The 24,554-nt window shown below is 48.9% G+C and overlaps 1 protein-coding gene across 3 annotated transcripts in view; it reads right to left on the minus strand.

The window, feature by feature from the left end:
• The window catches only part of CLPB (ClpB family mitochondrial disaggregase), a 142,055-nt gene that overhangs the window by 48,140 nt on the left and 69,361 nt on the right, over positions 1 to 24,554 (minus strand). For all 3 annotated transcript variants that reach the window (XM_051822565.2, XM_002708715.5, XM_008264387.4), the window contains one exon: positions 13,305 to 13,433. In XM_051822565.2, the coding sequence (XP_051678525.2) occupies positions 13,305 to 13,433 (129 nt within the window). The remainder of the gene's footprint in view (positions 1 to 13,304; positions 13,434 to 24,554) is intronic.

A 24,554-nucleotide genomic window follows, 5' to 3' on the forward strand; every position in this document is an offset into this window, starting at 1 on the left:
AATGCTAGTTTAGCCAAATCTGAGAAAAGATGATAATGAATTTTTTTTTTGACAGGCAGAGTGGACAGTGAGAGAGAGAGACAGAGAGAAAGGTCTTCCTTTGCCATTGGTTCACCCTTCAATGGCCGCTGCGGCCGGCACACCGCGCCACACTGATCCGAAGCCTGGAGCCAGGTACTTATCCTGGTCTCCCATGGGGTGCAGGGCCCAAGGACTTGGGCCATCCTCCACTGTACTCCCGGGCCACAGCAGAGAGTTGGTCTGGAAGAGGGGCAACCAGGACAGAATCCAGCGCCCCGACTGGGACTAGAACCCGGTGTGCCGGCGCCTCAGGCAGAGGATTAGCCTACTGAGCCGCGGTGCCGGCCGATGATAATGAATTGTACAACACTGTAATACATGAATACATTTTGAGTAAATAAAGGGGGAGAAAGTGTTCTTGATGACCACAGAATGCTAAGTTCTGGCTAGTCAATGTGGAGTGAGTACTAGAGTAAAAACTATGGAAAACAGTCATTTCTCAACCATTATATAAAGATTTATTTAGGTAAGAACAACAATAGATACTAGATCTAGGGGAAATGTGGATGAGAAGCAGGGTATCTGCATGGTCTTAATGTGTCTCCCTAACAGACTGCTGATTAATTGCAAAGGAAAAAGATATAACATAATGGAGAAACTGGAAAATACTTTTGGAGTTAGGGGTAGCTGAAATCTCTTGACTTGTCCATAGTACTATGGACAAGTATTAATGATTCAAAAACACTAATAAAAATAAAGCTCATCTAAATGTCTCTGAGAACGTGACAGGCAGAGTACAGCCCTGTGAAGATGTGTATGTTCTAATCTGTGGAGCCTATGCACATGTTAGGGGATGTGTAAGGAAACCAAGGTAGTAGACAGAACTAAGCGTGCCGATCCACTGATTCTGAAATGGGATATCATCCTCGATCACCTGAATGAGCCCAGTGTAACAACAAGGGTATTTCCTTGTAAATATTAGAGCAGCGACATGAGAGATACAAGGGGCTGGCTTCAAAGATGGATGAAGTGACCAGACCTGGGATGCCGGCAACCTCTAGAAGCTGGGGAAGGCAGGAAAACTGATTCTTTTCAAGAGTTAAAAAAAAAAAAAAAAAAAAAAAAAAAAAAGTTCTGCTGATACCTTGTTTTTAGTCCAGTGGGACCCATCTGGACTTCTCATTTCCAGAACTCTAAGATAATACATTCACTTTTTTAAAGCCCTTAGTGATAACCTGCTGAGGCAGCAACAAGGAAGACGCAAGTTACAAGGGATGCCTCTCAGGAGGACTAGGCAAGTGGCGAGGACCCTCCCTTTCTAGTAGGCATCCTCTGGTGCTGCTTGAAGTTTCTCTTGTGCATTTTTTAAAGTAGAAATCACTCTGGTCACTAAACACACACACACACACACACACACACACACACACTAGACAGTCACTTCAGGAACCCTCTACTGACTACAAAATTTTGTTCTCTGTGTTGTCCAAGCCCTTCGTAGCTAAGCTTCTCTGATCCATAATGCAGTAGGTGGCCAGTTTTCTTTGAGTCTCTAAATGGCATGCAAGGTTCGTTTTTGTTGCTGCCTCCTCCCTTCCACCTGCTTGAATTCTGCCTGTCCTCCGGGGTTGGACTCTGTGATGCCTTCTACAGTGCTGATCCTGGCCTCCCCACTCCTCGCTATACATTACACTCAGCTGCTTATTCTGGCACTTGATGACATTCAAGTTAGAGTCCTCTTATCTACTCTTCAGCACTCTTCTCAATCTGTTTTATTTGTAAATGGTCATCTTCACCAAACTATCACTTTACAAGGGGCAGTCTAAAGAAAACACCTGCATATTTTCTCTTCTAGTTCCTTAATAACTAGTGACCACTTACAAATCAACTTATTTGACATACACTTAACATACATATTATGTGCTAAAGAAAGTGCAAGATGCTGGGAACATAAGCACTACAGATCCAGACGCTACCCTTTGGGAACTCACCGAGTACTGAAGGAGAGCTATTTTAATTAAATGAAGCTGGAACTACATCGTGTGGTAAGGATGATACAGAAAGTATACAAGATGCTTGGACAGCATGTATCAGAGACACGTAGGATGGGGGTGCTGGTAGTCAGCTGCAGGACAATAATTAACAGTTGCTGGATAAATATGCAGACTCAGACTTGCAGTAAGATAGACCAGGGCCAAGTACTCACTCAGAATCACAAAATATTAAAATGGGAGTTTTGAAATTGCAGTCCAACTATCTTACTTTACAGATGGGGAGACTGAGGCCCCATAAGGGGGAAGGACTTGCTTGAGGTCTCACAGCAAGGTAGAGCCAATGCCAGAAATGTGTGCCTGGTCCCCTGATGCCCAGTCAGCACTTGCTACTGCACAGGGTTCCATTAGTTCACAGGTGGTCCTCCTACAGGTCTAAGTGGCAAACTCCCCCTTTTCTGCTATATTTAGAAGAATTTGTTTCCAAAATGCTGTTCAGGAAGGGCTACAGAGAACATCCCTAATGTGTTTTTCCCAGGACACTGCCAGGCTTCTGGACAGAAGGGAGCACATGACTGCTAGAAGGGAAGGGAACCCTGGTTCTGGCCTGTCTTCCAGTCTGATCCTGGAATGGGGCCCTGGCTGCCATTTCGCAGGCCCTGACCTTCGTGGTATGGCCTTCTCTCTGCATTCTGCCCCAGAGCACATGGCCTGGAGGGGGCCTGGGCAGACTGGCACAGGGCAATGGGCCTCACCTTGGCAGGTCTGAGTTCTACTTGGCTGTTTCCAGGCAGAGGGCAGGTGGAGGAGAGCACAGGACACAGAACAGACCTGGCCCAGACTATGCTGACCTCTCCCTCACCCAGGGGAGCCTTGGCCTCCAGCTGCCACTGTTGGCGGTGATGAGCTCATGCCGGATACCAGCCAGGCTCATCTGAGGACTGCTTGGAGCCGATTAAAGCCTTGATGAAATGCGGGTGCCTGCATGGCAGGTGGCTCTGGAGAGCATGGGCTCTGGTGACCAGGCTCTCACCATGCAATGACTCCTTTACATGCACAGGAGCCAGGAAGCAGATAGACCTTTCCCTGGGGGCGAGCAAGGGGCTAAAGCAGGACTCTGTGCCTGGGGGCCCTTTCTAGGCCTGATCGACCATGTGGACTGCTGATACTGTTACAACGGCACAGAACACCTCCACTCCCCGACATACCCCTGACTGAACTGCTGGGTCCCTCTGGATGACTACAGACCACCCCACCCAAAGGACATCCCAAAGCTCAAAGACAGGCTAACATCCACAGTCAGGTCTTGACATAAATGCCATTGGCTCAGTAAAGACTTCCTTCACCCCTTTAGACTAGGTTAGGTTTTCACAGAACCCTCTAATCTTCCTTAATAATACTTATGTTATTAGCCAATAATTTAGTTAGCAATATTGTAATTATCTGCCTAATTTCTCCACCAGATTTTAAGCTTCCCAAGGATGGAGAGTGCAATGAATATTTGTTAAAAGAACAGAGGAAATCAATAAAAAGACCAGTGAGGACAAGAGAGAATTTACAGGTATGTTTTTAATAGAATCCTTTAGGATACTTCTGAACACAGCACTGTCTTAGCCACCGTCCCAGCTCTGGGGTGAGCGGGCCTCCTGGCTTTGCCTGCTCTGGGGCAACCAGTCACCCATCCAGACAGTATTTTCTGGATTTTGAGAAGTATGGAGAATTTTTTCTCTCTTTCCTTTTGAAAACAACTTTACTGAGATATAATTTACGTACCATAAAATTCAGACATTTAAAGAACAATTTAATGTTTTTTTTAGTGTACTTCCAGCAATGTGCAACCACCACCATAATCTAATTTTAAAATATTTTCATTCTCTCCAAAAGAAAGAGCTCAGACAACTGATGGCACAGAGGAATTTTAGCATCTGTACCCAAATAATGAGAAAACTTTAGTGTTCAATCATCTAACAGGATCTCCCCAGTTTTCGAGACAAAATGAAGCCAGAGGGGGTCGTGATGATGGCAGAGTCGGGGCAGATCACAGTACTGGTGCTGCACCTGCTGACCTCTCTGCCGTGCAGTACGGCCGTGTACATCCCGGGGTATCTGCCCCACTGAACTTTCAGCTACCTGAGTGCAGAGCCCGTGCTCTGCTCATCTGTCCCCCTTCTCTGCCTGGAGTCCCTGTGCAGCAGTGACGCTTACTGTGTGGCAAGCTCCACTCCCAGCCCTCGATGAGATAAGTACAGTAACAGAGAGTGTCTGGATACTTTTATAGCAACTTGTCTCAATAATGTTTATGCCTGTGGAATCTAATGACAAATTTAGGCTTGCATTTTGCATGCCTTTTAAAAATATTATTTTTCTGATAATTGATATTTATTGCAATCTACAGAAGCACTGGTCCATGACAGATTGCAAATTCAAACCACAAAGACAAGCCTTTCACTGAGGGCTTGAGAAGCAGCGCACTGAGGCAACTCATCTCCTTCTTTCTTCTGCTTTTCCTGCTCCCTCGGTTTCCTGGCTCCTCTTCTCACACTCACATCTAAAATGTAGGTTCTCTCCATTGCGCCCCTGCATCTTTAGCTCAGCAATGTTCCACGGACGACTCACACTTGGGCAGCCTGTGCCAGCCCCAAGAAACTTCCTGTATAACTATAGCCCTTTCTCTCCTGAGCTCCAGATGCATTTATCTAACTGCCCAACAGATGTCTCTGTAAGGGGATCCCCCAGGTTCTCTAGTTGGTCACCTATCATGTGGTGACTGTATTTTTTCTTCTAGGAGACACTATGTCTCTGTGACTGCAGGTGTTACTTGTTAGCAGGGACACAGGTGACAAACATGAACAAAAACACAATCACCTTAGAGAAGGGTAAGTGCATGAAGATGACAAATGGAGTATTATGAGACAAAGTGGCTGCGGGAATGACTGACAGGGGTGTTAGAGGAAGGTCTCTCTGAGGAGGGGACACTGATTCGAGACCTGAATGATGAGGCAGTCACCCCAAGAGGGGGAGTAAACCAACCGCTGGGAAGAGGAAGGTGGGACAGAGCTTGGTGCGTCTGCCACACAACGCGAGGCCAGCATTGGTGGAGAAGAGGGAGCGGGTGGACGTGTAAAGAGATGAGGCTGCAGAGGTCTAGGTTGTGGAGGACCTTGGAGACTCTGGGAAGGAGTTCCGGTTTCTGTTCAGGAGAATGACATGACTTAACATTTTGAAAAGATCACTCTGGCCCCTGTTTCGAGAATGGGTGCAGGGGACATGAGTGCAAGTTGTGGGAACAGGAGAATATGGAGATAGTCCAAGAGAGATGATGGTGGCCTAGACTTACAGCAACAGAAAAGGCTAAAAGGCTATGGATTCAAGACAGGCTCTGGAGACACAACTAACAGGACTTACTGCAGGATACGGTTAGGAGTGCGTGAGAAAAAGAGAACTGCAGGGTGACTGAGATTTCTGGATAGAAAAACTGGGTAAACAGTTATGTCATTTAGACCACACTGATATTGAGACTTTGGAAGGAGCAAGAGCCAGAGAGCGGAGTGGGTATGGATCATACTTTGGAGGATTTAGACGGAGTGGCAGTTGGAGGTAGATATACAGACAAGCTGGCTTGTTTTTCCTGGCGTGCTATTAGGGCATGTTTGTATGCTGACGAAATGAGCTAGTAGGTGGGGGAAATATTCAGGAAGGGAGAGGACTTCTGGAGGTGCGACGCCCTTGAGAAAGTGAACCACAACAGGAGGCAGGACCCAGTGCAGAGCTGGTCTTAGAAACTTCCACTACCGAGGGAGGAAGGCATAGTCACAGGCAGCCAGTGGAAGGATGGGGTGGGTGTGTGTGTGTGTGTGTGTGTGGTCACTCCCTTTTAATTGAGATCTGTTTTCTCTATAAAACTGGAGGCGAGCTTGCAAATCTGGGTAGGAAGTGATTGGCAATTTGAGGGGACACAAGAAGGTATAAAAAGTTGTCGTGGTCCCGAATACGAAAGTGATTTGTTTATTTAATTAATTTATTTTTATTTTTTGACAGGCAGAGTGGACAGTGAGAAAGAGAGACAGAGAGAAAGGTCTTCCTTTGCCGTTGGTTCATCCTCCAATGGCCGCCGCGGCCAGCGCACTGCGGCCGGCGCGCCACGCTGATCCGATGGCAGGAGCCAGGTACTTATCCTGGTCTCCCATGGGGTGCAGGGCCCAAGGACTTGGGTCATCCTCCACTGCACTCCCTGGCCACAGCAGAGAGCTGGCCTGGAAGAGGGGCAACCGGGACAGAATCCGGCGCCCCAACCGGGACTAGAACCCGGTGTGCCGGCGCCGCAAGGCGGAGGATTAGCCTAGTGAGCCACGGTGCTGGCACGAAAGTGATTTTATTGGTGAAGTGTAGTGGGGTGGCTAGCAGTGCTGAATGTATGAGATTTATGGTCATCCATGCGAGGTGTCTAGTAACCGTGGCTGTGTGAGTTTTCTCCAGCAATACTCAGCTCTCAGAAAGAGAGACGCAGTGAAGAGAAAGCTGGGTTTAACTATGGTTAGAGCTTGTCACAGAGTTCAAAGATGGGAGGAAAAAGAGAGAGAGCAGTTCTACCAGTGGGGCATAAAATCTAGGAGGAGAGAGGGAAGGAAGAACGATGGGAGCAAGCACAGATGACAGAGAGACCTGCTGAAGACAGAACTAGGGATCACCCTGTCCTGCCCACACCTCCCTCCAGCATCCCTCCCATCAGTACGGGGCACTCCGTCCAGCAAGCCCCACTCCTGGAACCTGGACCGCACCCTCTCTCCTCTCCTACCAGCTGAGCCTACTGATTCTACTCAAACTTCAAAGGCAGGCATACAGTAAGGACTCTTCTACGTGTGGCTTGTGAGCAGGATGTCAGGTCTGTGAGATGTATCCACGCTGTTGTGAAGAGCAAGAATTCATCCATTCCCACTGCTGTACCTCATTCCATTGTGTGGGCATTCCACACGTATCATTCAGCTGCTGACAAACATTTTGTAAACTGCTCAAACATTTTCACATTAAACATAAAGCCTCTCCTGTTCCTCTGCACTGACCGATCAAGTCCCACTTCCTTCACACAGCTTACAACACAGCTTCACTACCAGCCCTCATGCCTGACCTTTCCATCCACATCCTGTAAACCAGCTCTTCAGAACCACCTGTGATGGACCAAACAGCCTGCTGCTCTACACGCCCGCCTCTGAACGTGCTGCTCCTTTGGCCTTTCTCCCCCATCCACCTGGTAAACCTCAACAGTCCTGCATGGCTCAGTGGGCATCTCCCACATCTTTCCCTGATCCCTTCTCCCCTCTCACCTTTGGCCCTGATTAAAGTTCTCTTTGTTATCCCATAGCACATTCTGCAGAGCTCCATTCACACACCAGAGAGCACTTCATTGTTAAAATGTCTGATATTATCAATGAACTGCCAGTTCTTTAAGGGCTAAGACCAGGTCTAGGTCATCTGTGTTTCCCTGGTACCAAGCGTGGGGCCTGTGACGGCAGAGATGCTCTGTAAGTGTTGGATAAATGAAGGAAAAGTCTTGTCCAGGGGTTACACAGGATGCTGGGGCTGGAGGGGTCCTTGAGATCAGCCACCTGACTTCTCTGTCTTATGGAGGAGGAGGGAGGTTTGCCCAATGGGGAAAGGACTAGTTGGCAGCAGAGCTGGAACTTTGGGCCTCAGGCTATGGCTCGGCCTCCTTCTCCACACTGCTAGCAAGAATCCGAGAATCCAAGAAAGAATTTTCAACAGAGGATGGCCTGAGGCAAAGCTGATTTGCTCATGTCTAGCAGAGCAGCCAGACGGACAGACGGTGAAGTGGAACAAGAAATGCAGCTAGGAGTTTGGGTGCTGACAGCAGGCTAACAGGACACTGAGGGAGGGAGGTGTCAGGGCTGGAAAGGTTCTTTGCCTAAGGCAGGGTGGTGGGGAACTGAAGCCTCATTTCATCCTGGCTGGTTAACACTGACCTTGGGCCCTGTGCTTGGAGCCAGGGGCAAGGAAGAGCCACAAAGGCAGGCTGGAGAGAAGCAGCAGAGGCCTTGGGGAGAGCCGTACTAGTTTCCTAAAGCCCCAGTGTTTCTGAGGCGAGCGCTGGTAGCTGAAAAGGAAGCGGCACTGAGACTACCAGAAGGAGGGGGCTCATAACCTCTGAAGCTCGAAGAAGCCAGACACAGTGGGACACTAAGGGAAGGTGGGCCGGTGGCAAAGGGCATATGTCCTAAGAGAAAGCCTCCAGTGGTTCTAGAGATTAACGGTACAGCAGAAACATGCTAAACTGTGTGTAGGCACTGTAGTAATGGAGACAGAGACAAAAAAGGCACAGTCCCGGCCTTTAATCCACCTCAGTACAATATGTGAGCCTAGACCACACCCCAGGGGAGGGGGAAGGCATGGAAGGAAGGCGGCTGAGAGCTGGAAACTGACTGGACAGAGAATTCCACCAGCCTGAGAAACAAAGTCTTGAAGGGAAACGAGAGGCACCAAGAACTCAGGAGTCAAGGCATCCAGGTGGGAACACAGGATGGACAACACAGAGGAGCTCAGTTTTCTGATGGAGCCCTGGTTGGGAAGGCTGCCGTGACTAAGGAAGGTGGATCTGCCAGTGGGGTCCCATTCTGGAGAGCAAACTGTGGCTGAAGTACTCTGACAGCAAGCACTGAAGCACAGCCTTCCAACAGAGACAAAAGCAGCTTCTTCCAGGATGAAAAGCACAGGGGACTGTGAACTTATTTTTCTGTGAAGGCTGGGGCAGAAGATTGGCACCAGTCCATCCAAAATGCTTCCAGAGCATTCAATGCAGTACATTCCCATTACCCTGTCCGAGGAGGCCTGCGCACCCTCTCCTACAAGAAGCTTTTTGTAACTAACGCGACTTCCCTGCTTACCAGGCAGAAGGCATTTCCTCCCCTTTGTCCTCTGAACGCCTACCCTGCCGTCACGGCCTGTCTCCACATCTGTCTCCCCGAACATCAAGCAGTCTCGGGTCAGGGACAGTCTGCCTGCTCGGTCTCAGGAAGCTAGCAGGTCCACGGCCTTGGAGACGGCAGATGGCTTGCCTAGGGTCCCCTAACAGGGCTGAGTCTAAAAACCAGCTCTGTCCGATTTGAAAGCCCGTGCTCCCTTCACTCTGGTACAGGGCCTCCCAAGGATGAAGAAGCGGCCCGGAGCAGCCTGTGCTCGAGCCCCAGCACTGTGAATGCTCAGGGGAAATATCAGAGCAGACCAGACAACGAGGGACAGGTTCCTGAGGGAGGGAGGCCTTGAAAAACCTGACGATTCAAGCAAGAAGAGGGAGACGGGGGTGGTGTAGGCAGACAGAGCCAAGAGGCCAATGGCTGGGAGCGCAGGCTCCGTGCTGCGGAGGAGAGGGATCAGAGCTGCGGGGTAACAGTCATAATGGTAACTCTCCCACGCGCCACACCCCCGCCAGAGTCTTTCCAGACAGCACTATCTTCACACTATCCCCTGTGAAGCAGGGATAAGAAAGCGGAGGCTCACAGTGAGGGTAATACGTCCAAGGTGACACAGCTAGGAGGTGGGGGAACAGGGATTCAAAGCAGAATGGCCTGACTCTGATGCCTGAGGTGCTCTTTCTGTTACTCCATGCTGCCTCCTAATGGGCCAGAGCGCTTCCCACCATCAACGGGACACTGCTACCTACACTCCCCCTGCTTAGCAGGGACTTCTGGTCTGGGAGCAAGAGGTGCTGCCTCCTCTCACTGTAACTCCCCTCTCCCCCACTTTAAGAGTTATACAGAGAGAGGGAGAAATGAAAAGGCAGAGATCTCCCATCCACTGTTTCACTCCCCAAGTAGCTACAATAGCCAGGGCTGAGACAGGCTGAAGCCAGGAGCCACATCTGGGTCTCCCATGCAGGTGGCAGGGGCCCAAGGAGTTGGGCCATCTTCTGCTGCTTTTCCCAGGCCATAGCAGAGAGCTGGATTGGAAGTAGAATACCCAGGACATGAACCAGCACCCATATGGGATGCTGGCACTGTAGGTGGCAGCTTTATCCACTACACCACAATGCCGGCCCCTCACTGTAACCTCCTAAGACCTAGGGGCCCTGAACCCTACAGACTAAGCAACTTCAAGGAAAAGGGTTCCATGTGGACCCCGTGAGTAAGGCTGGCCTCTGTGTCCAGGCCTGATTTGGCCCTCACAGACATAGCCTCTAAGCGGCTACAGCAAAGCTAGTGGCAAGCACAGGCTAAGAAAGCTGGATGGGGCAGGAAGGCAAACTCTTTGGAGGTCAGCTGAGGTCAAAAGACTTTGGATATGTTCCTGGTGACAGCCCCTAGGATAAGAGAGCAGGATCCTGCCTCTCGGTTGGCTGGTCACAAACACAGGCAGACCAGGGGAGGTTAAGGGGCGGAGGGAGGTCAGAAGCTGGTAGGCCTGCAGGCCCTGAGTGATGGCGATGTGTTCAGGTCTGGGAGGGAGAAATAAGTGGGTTAATAGTTTTGGCCCTTGCGGCTGGGAGGCTAGGGCAGGGGGTGTAACGGATGGTGGCTAAAAAGGCAGGTGGGAGAAATGTAAAGGTGGGGGCTCAGGGCATCTGTTCCAAGTCAACAGGCAGGAATCATAGCCCTGGAACGGCTCAAAGGGCCAGCCCTGGCCTGGGGGGTAGGGTGCAGGGAGCCTCATAAAAGGCCCTTGCCTCTCCATTTCAAAGGTGTTCGATCTGGAAGGCAAGGGAGAGGGGCTCCTCACACAGCAAATCATCTGCTGTTAGGAGGCTGGGGGCAGTGTGAATCTTAACTACTGCACAATGGCTGGGAGTACTGATTGATTTAAGGCATGGCAGAGAGAAGCCCCTGGCGCATACTCCAACTTTTAACTATAAATGACTTGTCAGAGAGCTTTCCAAAGGACAAAGTAAGAAGCATACTTCCGGGGAACGTTTTCTAAGCCTCTGCTTCTTGAGTCCTCACTCCAAAAGCATTGCTCATCCCAGGCCCCAGCACCACATCCCCAAGCAGAGTACCCTTCATGTTGTCCGTGCCCACCAGGACACATCCTGGCCGCTCTGGGGCAAGACCCTTGTAGGCTGAGGGCAGAGGCCTGGGCCTGGGTTTTAAGCCAGCTTGTGTGCGGCTGATAGAAGGTGGCAAGATTGGGAGTTTCTGGGAAGTCCCCTCACCCAATCATTTCACTAAGGTCAGAAGCTTATCTGAGGCACCGGGCCCAGAGTGGCGAAGAGGACCTCTGAGACCTTTCCAGCCCTCTGGTTCCATGAAGAATGACCCAACAATGAGGACTCGGGGGTCCAGCCCCAAGAGTGTACCTGGCCCTCCAGAAGTGGCAGGAAGAGGATGGCATTGTGGCGCAGTGGGTTAAGTCGTAGTTTATGATGCCAGCATCTCAGAGCGTCAGCTCATGTACTGTCTGTTCCATTTCCAATTCAGCTCCTTGCTAATGTGCCTGGTAAGGCAGCAGAAGATGGCCCAAGTACTACCATCTTCTGGCAGACCTGGACAGAGTTCTAGGCTTGTGGCTTCAACCTGGTCCTGTCCAGCTATTGAGGCCATCTGGGGGGTGAACCAGTGGATGGAAGATCAATCGATCAACCTCTTTGTCTCTGTCACTGCCTTTCAAATGAATGCCTTTTTTTTTTTTTTTTAAGATTTTATTTATTTGAGGGGCAGAGTTACAGAGAGAGAGAAAGAGGGAAGGAGGGAGGAAGAGAGGGAGGAAGAGGGAGGGAGAGAGGGAGGAAGAGGGAGGGAGGGAGGGAGGGAGAGAGAGAGAGAGAGAGAGAGAGAGAGGGAGGGAGGGAGGGAGGGAGAGAGGGAGAGAGGGAGGGAGGGAGGGAGGGGTCTTCCATCCGTTGGTTCACTCCCCAAATGGCTACAACAGCCAGAGCTGGGCCAATCCAAAGCCAGGAGCCTGGAGCTTTTTCCAGGTCTCCCATGTGGGTACGCAGGTCCAAACCCTTGGGCCATCTCCCACTGATTTCCCAGGCTACAAGTAGAGGGCTAGATCAGAAGAGGAGCAGCTGGGACTCAAACAGGCACCCATATGGGAAGCCAGCATCATAGACAGAGGCTTAGCCTACTATACCACAGCGCCGGCCCCATAAATAAGTCTTAAAAAAGAAGAAGAAAAAAAAAGTGCCACGGAGGGCATGAATAAGCGGCACTCACTCAGGGGCCTGGGCTCCATACATCCTGGCAAGATGCTTCTCTTACTATCCCAAAGGGAGGCTGGAGTGGGATACGAAAGAGTAGGAGAGGGGCCAGCGCCGTGGCTCACTTGGTTAACCCTCTGCCTGTGGCGCCGGCTTCCCATATGGGCGCCAGGTTCTAGTCCTGGTTGCTCCTCTTCCAGTCCAGCTCTCTGCTGTGGCCCGGGAGGGCAGTGGAGGATGGCCCAAGTGCTTGGGCGCCTGCACCCACGTGGGAGATCAGGAAAAAGCACCTCGCTCTTGGCTTTGGATTGGCGCAGTGCTGGCCATAGCAGCCATTTGGGGAGTGAACCAATGGAAGGAAGACCTTTCTCTCGGTTTCTCTCACTGTCTGTAACTCTACCTGTCAAATAAATTAAAAACAAAAACAAAAACAAAAACAACTTTTTAAAAAAGTGTTGTTAAAAAAAAAAAAAAAAGAAAGAGTGGAAGAGTGCTGGCTTGGGAGGGGTCTGGCAGGTTCAGCTCGTCTGGGACTGGCACACAATGTCTCTCCATCTAACCCAAGGGAGGGCAGTCATCATTCAACAGGTATTTACCGAGTGCTTATTATGGGCCAAGTACTGTACTAGGTGTGGGGACACTTCAATATGTCAGCCATGCTTCCTGTGTTCAGAGAGCTCAGAGACAAGTTAGAGAGAAAGCTACTGAACAAAGAAAAACAATTTCAGATCGTGACAAGCGCAATGATGGGAAAGAATAGGGTGTCATGATCCAGAGCAATGGAAGGGGCCTGAGATGGGTAGGGCGGGATCAGGGAGGACGTCTCTGCCACCAGTTTAATATGGCCTGTAAGAGCCTCTCCCTTGCTTCCTTAGCCTTGCTCTGCGGGTCACAGGGGAGAAGACAGGACCCTTCTGGGAGAGCAGCAATTGGAAAAAACTCTCACAGCACATGCTGACAGGCAGCGTGGTGTGGTGCAGACCCCCCCCCCCACCCCACACAAAGAACACACATTAGCCACAGGAGGGCAAATCTCAGGAGCACATTGCCACTCTCAGGAAGCACAGCCATTCTCAAGGCATGTCCCACTGGGAGAGGGTTAACGGGGCTCCCAGGTGAGCCCCTCTCCTCCAGCCCATCCACTATGCTCTCACCTCCATCAAGCAGCTCCTTGACAGTGCGGTAGTCATCAGCAAGGACGGCATAGTGCAGGGCCGTGCAACCCTTGAAGCTGGCACGGTTGTTGAGCCGGTTGTTGAAGTCATCCTCGCGGGTGACCAGGACTGCAGAGACAGCAACACACAGGCTTCCGTTAGCAACAAATGCATGAGCCACCAATTTTACCTGCTTTCTCTAGGCATTTAATTCACTCGCCCACTCATCCTCCTATTCACTAAACATTAATTGGCACCTATTACGTACCTGGCCATCAGTGCTGGCAATAGGAGAGAGAACAGGCCAGTGAGTCCCACAAATGCTGACTGACAACTGTTATTTGTTAGGATTCATCGTGGGGCCATAAAATCAATCAGACGTGGTCCCTGACCTAATCTGAAGAGGGAGGCAGACAATAAACAGATCTTTATATAGTCCTGTTTGAGAAAAATGCTGTATTAGTGGTGTAATGGGGTGATTCAGAAAGCCACACAGGAGCCTGGCTCAACTTGGGCATGAAGAGATCCTCCCAGAGGAGGAAGGGACGCTATCTTGGATGAAGGCGGCTAGAGAGGGCAGAGGAAGAGAACAGCGGCACATGGAAGCTGTTCTGGAGACTAACACATCTCTGCTCTGAAGACATTCAGAGTCTGGTGGGCTATTTTAAATTCTTAAAGAACTTTTAAAATTTCTAAAAGTGATGAAAATTTGAAATCACAGGAGAGTGCAAAGAAGAAAGGGGCGAACATCTCAGTAACTTGAGAAACCATTTAGCACTCTGATGTGTGTCCTTCCAGATGGCGTAGACACAATCCCATGGGTTCAGTATGTCTCTGTGTGCCTGTGTGTGTTCCCTCCAAGACTGGAATTTATTGTCTATGTATTGTTGTGATCTGCTTTTCTACCCTACCTGTAAACATTCCTGGAAAGGAAGAACAAGCATTTCATGTGGTCAAGGAACCCGAAACTCCCAGGCTCACTTTAGTGTCAATATCCATGATCATCTCTCTTCAATTTGATAGAAGATAATCTAAGAGCAATCATTGCTTTCACAAGACTCTCTGGATTGGGTAATCACACACAGCCCTATCCACCCAAGAGGATCACTGATTTACACCTGTTATCTTGGCTAGTCTCAGTGTGGACCATAAACTGGAAGGTACCCCCACCTGTGGGACTTTACCAGGGGAAATGAGACCTCCAAGAACAATGTCTATTCTGCTCAAGTGATAGTTTCTTTCTACCTTGGTGGGAAATCATCTGGGTTAACTATCTGATGTTCCCTCTGGGTGGAGTTCATTGTGGTTCTGCCTACCAGCATCCCTTTTTCCCCTAGTCCCTGGTACATATCCTACAAAGGGTGGGCTCCTCTTGCCTCTCATTGGAAAAAGGGATATATTCAGTCAAGGAGTGATCTGGCCTAGGAAGTCAAAAGCAAAAGATAATTCCTAACCACTCTTTTCCAGGTGGTCATGCGTTTCACCTCCTGCTGGACTGAATAAGCTATGTATAGTCCAGAAGCCGGAGGACTGTCATGCTTCCTCATCCTACTAACAGATCTTATTTGTTGACATAGCTGGCATGGTCACTCAGCATACTTAACCTGATTGAATTCTTCTAACGACCGAACACAGTGGGAATTATTCTTCCCATGTTACAGATGAGGACACTGAAGTTCAGATGCCACATAACCAGTAAGCGGCTGAGCAAGGATTAGAACCCAGGTTCAGTCTGAGTTCTCACTTTCTTTCCAACCTACCACGCAACCAGCCTCATTTTGCAAGTGAGAGAAATCAGAACTCAGAGAAAGGAGAGCCCAAATGACCTGGTCTTACCCCTGGCTCTGATGCCCTCTCCTTTCTCTGCTCAAGGAAAGGTGCAAGCACTCTCTCTGGGGAACTTGCCTGAGGCTCACAGCTGGCTGGGGTGGAGGCATTTCCACCAAACATGTAAGAATATGAAGTTAGAGTGGTGCGTAGCTGGAGGACACTCCACATTAGCACTTCTACTCCAGACTGATGACCCCTCAGCATTATCTGACCTTTGCTGGAGAAGGGAGAACAGGAAGTAGGAAGGCCTCTGCACAGCTAACGTCATCGTCCCATGAGCAATGGCATCCACACATTTCCTCCAAAAGAGCCGCTGGGACCTCAGTCAGAGATAGCTAACTCTGAGTCACAACCAGTCTTACCAAATCATGCTAGATAAGCTTGTTCGCAGCCCACTGCAGATGAGGAGCACAGAGAAGGTGGCTGGGGACAACACTTTAGAATCAAGCAGATTGATTACAATCAAGCACTGGCCAGGCAGGGAGGGAAAAGAACGGGACAATGAAAAGCTGAAAAGGAATTCAGAGTACAGCACCTCAAAGCCCCTCAGGGCTTCACTGAACTGCCACACAGGATGTTAACTGCTGGATATAATGACGAACCTGAGGAAAAGTGATAGTTGGCTCAAGAAAGCAAGAAGGGTCTAATCCATTTGACAAAGAAAACACATCATTCACTCAACAAACAACATTTAATGAGCACCAGTGCACGGTGGTAGCTTCTGGACACACAATAATGAATAATCAGACCACTGAGCAGACAAGCAGTAACAGTCTCACAAGTGCAGCAACAAGGCTGCTCACCACAAAAGCAGAGGAAGTCCCGGAGCCCTGTTAGGGCCACTTCAGTTCCCACGTCATCAGTGCTGACTAACACGGAATGTCCATGAGGAGGACCCCTGCTCCTCTCAGGGCTCTCTATCACAACCCTCTTCCTACCACCCCAGTGCCTGGAACATCTCTTTCCCACACCTTCGGGGTGCTAACTGCAATTCATTTTTAGGTCTTCGGTTAGAAGTCACTTCCCTCCAGTGATGCCTCCCAGGCCTGAAGTCATTTCTGCTCCTAAGAGCTCCTCAGGCATCTCCCGACAGTTTTTTTTTTTTTTTTTTTTTTTTTTTTGGACAGGCAGAGTGGACAGTGAGAGAGAGAGAGAGAGAGAGAGAAAGGTCTTCCTTTACCGTTGGTTCACCCTCCAATGGCGTACCGCGCTGATCCGATGGCAGGAGCTAGGTGCTTCTCCTGGTCTCCCATGGGGTGCAGGGCCCAAGCACTTGGGCCATCCTCCACTGCACTCCCTGGCCACAGCAGAGAGCTGGCCTGGAAGAGGGGCAACCGGACAGAATCCGACGTCCCGACCAGGACTAGAACCCGGTGTGCCGGCGCCGCAAGGCAGAGGATTAGCCTAGTGAGCCGCGGCGCCGGCCCCGACAGTATTTTATTCTGTTGCACCCACCTGCTGTTTCCCCACTAGGACAAAAGCTCAGTGAGAACAGGAAGGGTGACCATCTTTTCCCCAGTTATATCCCCAGAGCCCAGCCCTGTGTTGGGCCATAAACATACCCCTGACAAATGCTTGTTGAACTAACAAATAAAATACACCATAAATATGGCACTACTATTATCTTTGTTTATGGAATAGTAACAACAGTACCAGCCAACAGCAGAGGAGGAGTAGAATGAGACTGTTCAATAAGTGAGCTCTGCAGCCAGAGCACTTGCATTTGAACTGCAGTTCTGAATTTCCAGACTGTGCAATCTGAGGCAATTTACCTAACCTCTCTGTGCCAAGTACCTGGAGATGGCAACAGCACCTCCTCCACAGGTTGTTGCAAGGATTACATGAAGGGGCTCACCACAGAGCCTGGCACACAGTGCCTCTCAATCAACATTTGCCATTATCCTTATGGCCTAATCTTGTGCTTCCCAAAGTACGTTCTGCCTGCCTGTGGAAAAAGGTTTCATTTGGGGGCCAGCGCTGTGGTGCAGTGGGTTAACACCCCAGCCTGAAGCGCCAGCATCCCATATGGGCGCCAGTTCGAGTCCCAGTTGCTCCACTTCCGATCCAGCTCTCTGCTATGGCCTGGGAAAGCAGTAGAAGATGGCCCAAGTCCTTGGGCCACTGCACACATGTGGGAGACCCTGAAGAAGCTCCTGGCTCCTGGCTTTGGATTAGCGCAGCTCTGGCCGTTGCAGCCATCTGGGGAGTGAATCAGTGGATGGAAGACCTCTCTCTCTCTCTACCTCTCTCTGTAACTCCATCTTTCAAAATAAATAATAATTTTAAAAAAATTAAAAAGAAAAAGGTTTCATTTGGGAGCACCGCATACACCTTTCCTCTGAGAGACGCCCCGTGAGCATGAACAAGCAGTGCCGAGTGAAGAACTGCCAGTTCCACCTGAAGTCACTCAGCAACTGCATGCCGGACGGCCTCCTCCCGCCTCCTGCTGAGAACCGCGCAGCAGCACCACCACCGTTCTGCAGCGTGGCTGAGGGCGACAAAGGGGTGGGGCGAGGTGCCCTCACCGATGAAGGGGAAGTATATCCTCAGAAGCTCACCAGCGGCGAACATGGACGTCTTTCCAGGCCTGTGTGTATAGCTGGTCCCCAGCTGGTGGACCGTTTCTTCCCAGCCTGTCCCTCATGCAGGGCGAGGCTGGCTCAGCTTCCTGCTTCTCCTCCCTGGCCCTTCAGGGGCGGGGAGCGGGGAGTTGAGGGGAGGAGGTTCTGTGGCCCTCACACCCAGGAGGAGTCAGGTAGCATCACTCTCACACCCTTCTGCTTCCACCCCTGCCGTCTGAGATTGAAATGTCTACACATAGGTGCCACATTCAGGTCTAGGAGCTTGTGGCAGGTCTGTGCCCAGAGGTACACTCTGCAGGATTCCCTGGCTTCAGCAGTGGCAGACTCAGCAGAAGCAGAAAGTGGTCCCTGAAGCCTGGCATGCAGCCCTACCACTCCCCAGCCTGCTCAAACCGCAAAACACATGCCCTCCCATGATGAGAAACTGCTATTTAAGGAGTCATACCACTTCTGAATCTTAACTGTCATTTATGTACTATCTGTAAAATGGGTCTAAGCAGTAATCTGAAGAATACTGAAAAAACATTAAGAGAATCAAATATGGTAACAGGTTTTAAAAACATTGCTGAGAACATTACTAACACTGCTCTTCTCCCTGGGGTTCCGCACTAGGGGCACAGAAATAGACCACGTGTGGCTAAGGCACTAAGTCTAGTAGGGGAGATTTTTTTGAAAAAAGGTCTAAGAGGTAAGGTCTCCAGATATCAAAAGCTTTAATTTACTACTCATTCGTGCAGGAGAAAGGAGTCCTAGCCATGACCCTTTCTCTCAGGCTCAGCCTCTGGCAGCAACTCCCAGGAGCTGGTGCTATCACAGGTTACAGAATGCGCAGCAATACCCTTGCCTTTAAAGATGTAAGCAGGGCTGGCACTGTGGCGCAGTGGGTTAATCCTCTGCCTGTGGCACCAGGATCCTGTATGGGCACCAGCTCCAGTCCCAGCTGCTCCTCCTCCAATCCAGCTCTCTGCTATGGGCTGGGAAAGCAGTGGAAGATGGCCTCTGCAACTACATGAGAGACCTGGAAGAAGCTCCTGGCACCTGGCTTCAGATCAGCCCAGCTCTGGCTGTTGTATCCATTTGGGGAGTGAACTAGAAGATGGAAGTCTCTTTGTCTCTCCCTCTTACTGTCTAAAACTCTGCCTCTCAAATAAATAAAATCTTTAAACAAACAAACAAACCTGGCCATTTCACCAACATGGTTCAATCCCTCTGTGCCGCACCTTCCCTGTTTTTAAAAAGCTTTTCTGTATCAATGGCTCTCAAGCTTTAGTGGAGACAGAATTACCTGGTTAGCTAATCAATAAATGCTAATTCTTGGGCTCACTTCAGGCATTCAGATTCAGCAGGCAAGGCCTGGGAACATACATTTTAAAAGCCCACTGCTGGGCCGGCGCCATGGCTCACTTGGTTAATCCTCCGCCTGCGGCGCTGGCATCCCATATGGGCGCTGGTTCTAGTCCTGGTTGTTCCTCTTCCAGTCCAGCTCTCTGCTATGGCCCAGGAAGGCAGTAGAGGATGGCCCAAGTGCTTGGGCCCATGCACCCATATGGGAGACCAGGAGGAAGCTCCTGGCTCCTGGTTTCAGATTGGTGTAGCTCCGGCCATAGCGGCCATTTGGGGAGTGAACCAACAGAAGAAAGACCTTTCTCTCTGTCTCTCTCTCTCACTGTCTAACTCTATCTGTCAAATAGTAATAATTAAAAAAAAGCCCACTGCTGGTTGTGGCTTAGCTGGGTTAAACCATTGTTTGCAATGCCAGCACCCCATGTGGTTCAATTCCTGGCTGTTCCACTTCTGATCCAACTCCCTGCTAATGTGCCTGGGAAAGCAGTGGAAGATAGTACAAGTGCTTGGGACCCTGCAGCCATGTGGGAGAACTGGATGAAGCCCCTGGCTCCTGGCTTTGGCATGGCCTAGCCTTGGCCATTCCTGCCATTTAAGGAGTAAACCAGTGGATGGAAGATCTCTGTTTCTTTCTGTATCTCTGCCTTTCAAATTAATAATAATAATAATAATAATAACAACAACCCACTGCACTGCTCCTGAGAGAATACTCTGAGAAGCACCAACTCCCTGATCTCTGAGGGTCCTTCCCACCCTAATGTCTTGTGATGAACACGAGGAAGACTCAGTCTGGTCAGATCCACTTCCTATCTGCACAGTCCTGCTCCAGGCGCTCTTCCCAAACCCCAGATCTACAAAGTTCGAGCAAAGCCCCAGCCCCCAGGCACCACATCTGGGAATGAGATCCCCCACCCAAGGGCTCACTCATACTACCCTGCCCCCACAAAAATCTAAGTTGGAATTAGGTCCTTCTACACCATGTACTTGAGTCTGTTTCCTCACTGCTCCAAACATTGAGTACTTTCCACGCGCTACACCATGTGAATGCAGAACAGGCTCTGCCCCAAAAGCTTGTAAATGCTACAAATAACATCAAAGTAATCTCTCTTACGCAGTGTCTCTGAGAGGAAAGAATTCATAATTCTGAATCTGAAAGACCTGGATTCTATGACTCTGGAAAATCACTTTAGCCCCTTAGGCCTCAAATTTATCACTGGTAATAAGGGAACATTAATGCCTATTAATTTGAGATGAGGTGGTATAGTAAGGGGTACAGGAAACAATTTGCACCAAGGAAACAGCAATTTTAAAATTAACAAGTCATCACCAGTCTTGGAAGCCAGATCCCACCTGTGTTCCTCTGCTGACATTCAAAGGTCTCTCCCAGTTGGCCCCAGTTAACTTTTCCCAACAGATTTCCTACTCCATCCTTCCCTGCCTCCTTCCTGCTGGTGAGGGCTCCCACAAAAGGACCCTGCGATCCTACTGTGAATCCTCAGTGGGCAGCACCATATTTGCACATGGGGTTGGGGTCAGTCAGACTGGGAAGCAAAACTCACTGTCTCACTTTGAGCAAAACACTTAACGTCTCTGAGCTTTGGTTTCTCCATCTGCAAAACGGAGGGAAAAGCACCTTCCTCACAAGATTCAACTGCAAACCCAAGGAAAAACACCATGGATCTGAACCGACATTTCTCCAAGATATACAAGTGGCCAGAAAGCTCATGGAGACATGCTGAACATCACTAGCCATGAGGGAGACGCAAGTTAGAACCACAGTGAGATGCCACTTTACACCCACTGTGAGGACTACAATAAAAAGAGGTAACGGAGTGGGTGAGGATATGGACAACCTGGAACTCGAACACGCGGCTGCTGGGGATGTTAAATGGCATAGCTGCTTCAGAAAACACTCTGGCAGATCCACAAAGATGAAAAACACCAAGTTATGACATGACCCCAAAATTCTACTTGTAGGTATATTATACCCAAGAAAACTGAAAACATTAAGCACATAAAAAAACTTGTACACAAATATTCATTAGCAGTATTCATAACCACCAAAACATGAAAAAACCCAAATGTCCCTCAATTGATGACTGGATAAACAGAATGTGGCATAGCCATAAACAGCATATTACTCAACCACTCAATTTTAAGTAGGAAGTACTGATACATGCTACAACATGTCTGAAATATTACACTGACTGAAAGAGCGCGTCACAACAGACTACATGCTATTTGATTCCATGTTTGTGAAATACCCACATTAGGCAGATCTATAAAGACAGGAAGTAGATTAGTGACAGCCGCACTGACGGGCAATGGAGAAGGACTGATAATAGATAGGGGACTTTCCTATGAGGTGATGAAAGGCTCTAAAACTGAGGCAGACACTTGGCACGGTAGGTAAGATGCTGCTTGGGATGCCTGCAAGGGTCCGAGTCCTGGCTCTGATTCGGATTCTAGCTTCTTGCTAATGCGCACCATGGGAAACAGCAGGTGATGGTTGAATTGGGTCCCTGTTACCCACATGGGACACATGGATGAGTTCTGGATTTCTGGCTTCAGTCTAGCTCAGCTCTGGCTGCTATGGGCTTTTCAAAGAGTAAACCAGGGCTTGGAAGTTCTTGTCTCTCTTTCAAATAAAATGAAAATTAAAAAAATTTTTTTGAAAAGGCTCTAAAATTGATTGTGCTGATGGTTGCACAACTCCTGTGAACATACTATAAACCAGTGAATTATATTCTTTACATAGTGATTGCAGAGTATGTAAAATAAACTTCAATAAAACTGTTACATTAAAAAATGTATGTAAAGAGCTGCACATCTTGCCTATTGTGTAATAAGGACTCATTTACTGCACCTTTCCTCTTCCTGGTACCATGCTGACTCTGAACAGAATCACCCCAACACTGTGGAATGAATCTGGCTTACTGCAGGGGTCCCACTTCATACTCAGTGGAGGGTCATAGCTGGGTCCTGTGGCTAATGTCCTAAGACCCACAGTCTTCCTCCAGTATACAACAGCTAGCTATGTAACTCTTCATTAAGAACATAATGGCTTTCATTTGTTGAATGCTCACATGCCAGGTACAGTGCCAAGAACTTCCTAACTACTTTCTTTAGAACCATACTAGCCTGTCATATTATTCCTATTTAATAAAGGAAGAAGCTGAGGCTTACAGAGGTTACGTGACCGGTCTAAAGCCACACTGAACTGTCCAAGTCCATGGCTCACACTTGCTGTTCTGTTTTTTCTTGCATGCCTTCATTACACCTTCCTTTTATTTATCTACATTTCCACAGATTTTTGCAACTCCAGCAGTCTCATTTTTTCTGGATCACTCTTCCCTTTATGTGTCCTTGTAATGTCTAAGTTACCTCAAATTAGTTGGTATTTCTCTTTACATCATCCTGAGTGTTCTCAGATTGCTGAACATGGCAAATGCAGATGTCAAGCTTGTCTCCCCAAGCAGAATACAGGCTATTGAAGGACAGGCATTCCAGAGTTCTTCATCCTTCGTGTCCAGTCACCTAGCTTGGTCTATGGCTGGAGCACCAGCCCCCACTTGAATGTGGTTTTTACAGCCACCATGTTCTCTGACCATGGACTAGAAGTTTTCTCCATGGGAACAGGACCCTGCTCACCTCATTATGAACCCATCTTTGTGTAGCATGGGAGCTGGCACATAGTAGGAGCTCAGAAAAGGTTTGAAGAAATAAAGACAAGACTGGGACACACTTATTCTATTGGAGATATAGCAAAGGCGGCCTTCCCACAGGGACCCCAAGCCCATCTTCCTTCACTGCCATGGGAAAGGGGGAGCCCTGGAAGGCTGGAAAGGAACCTGAAGACAGGTTGTTGACTTTATGTATGGCCACAGACATTCAGTGTGGCATCTGCTCTGGCCCAGGGACCCTTGATCCTCTGACTAGGTGGGGCTTTCCAAAGCCAGTATCTCATCTTCACATCATCAAATTCAAAAGGTAGGGCAGACTACCAAGAATCTATTACTCTGCAGACCCATCCAAATTCTGCTTCAATCTCCTTTTTTCCCCTAAGATGCTGGTATCTACATCCCTTTGATTTGTACTATAACCACCCTGAACTCATCCTCTCTCCCAACACCCCCAGCCTCTGCCCTAATCAAAGCAGTATTCAGTTCTGGAGAGCTTCTGGGGCGGGCTGGCAACAAGAGCCCTGCCCTCTGCCCCTCGCCGGCTGTGTCACTCGGTTAACCAAACTTGGTCCTCAGTGCTCCCACTGCTACACACCTGCTTGCCTCTTCTCTGCCTTTCCTTTGAGATGTTAAAAACTCGCAATAAAAAACAAATACAAAATGCTGTAATTAATAGCCAATTCCAAGCCAACCCAGCATCTCTACTAATAAACCTCAACACTTGCAAAAAGAACAATAAATTCTGCCCCTCTCTGGTTCTGAGGTGGTCTCTTTTATATACTCTGCGTGTGTGTATGTATGTGGGTAAGTGTGTCTACATATATATTTATTTTCCTTTATTTCCCATCCAGGGAGGGGCAGAATAATGAACTGCGTGCGTCAGGGAAGATGAATCTGAGATACTAGGGAGCAGTGCAGTAAAAAGATTAAAGTGTTATTATTGTTGGTTTTTTTTCCCCCCATGGTCCATTGTGACAGCTCGACCGTCATCTGTAAAAAATGTCTCAGCGAGAGATAATCATCGGAAACTCAATAAAGCGTCAGGGGGAGCCTCAGCCCCCATCAATCACTGGGTGCCTGGAAAATTTCAGCCCTCTGTCTCCCTTCCTGCTATCCATATAAATGTCTCTAATATATTTTGTGTGGTGTGTGGGACCCATCCCTGATTTGGAACTTTTGATGAAAAAATATTTATACACAAAATATGTAAATCAGTTAAAAATCACAAGAGGAGTTCTTTGCCACCCTATCACACATTTTCTTATTTTTATAAATGCATCAAATTTATTCTTTTTAATAAAACATGTCAACTAGTCTAACTCCCTCTCCTAGGAGATATATATATATATGTAGATATATATGTAGATATATAGATATATATGGGGGGGAGGGAGGGAGGTTTGGAGGGCTAAACAGATGGAAACAATTAACCTGGCTGATACATTTAATCCTGGCCACAATGCTTGGAGTGACAGCGCACTGTCCATCCCGGGGACTCTATCGTGGCAGGCACTGCTGAGAAATGACATGTTGAACCATTGGCCCTGGAGCTGTGACAAGGCTCTGAGTGGGTCTGGACAGGGATGAGGAAGAGGCAGCGACATTTTGAAAAACAATAATTTGCCCTAACAGCTTTTGGCCTGAAGAGCCCCAAGCCTTTGGGCCAGCCAGTGGGTCTGAGCTAAGTGTGGGCATATGCAGCGATATGGCTGCTGGGTTCTACACAAGAGCAGGAACCAGTTCTGCTGGTGTTTGGTATCATCGTTCTGCCTCGGTTTCCTCTAGTGCCCACAATGAAGGTGGCAAGGACA

This window comes from Oryctolagus cuniculus, chromosome 1 (genome assembly GCF_964237555.1).
Source record: "Oryctolagus cuniculus chromosome 1, mOryCun1.1, whole genome shotgun sequence".
Classification (NCBI taxonomy): Eukaryota; Metazoa; Chordata; class Mammalia; order Lagomorpha; family Leporidae; genus Oryctolagus; species Oryctolagus cuniculus.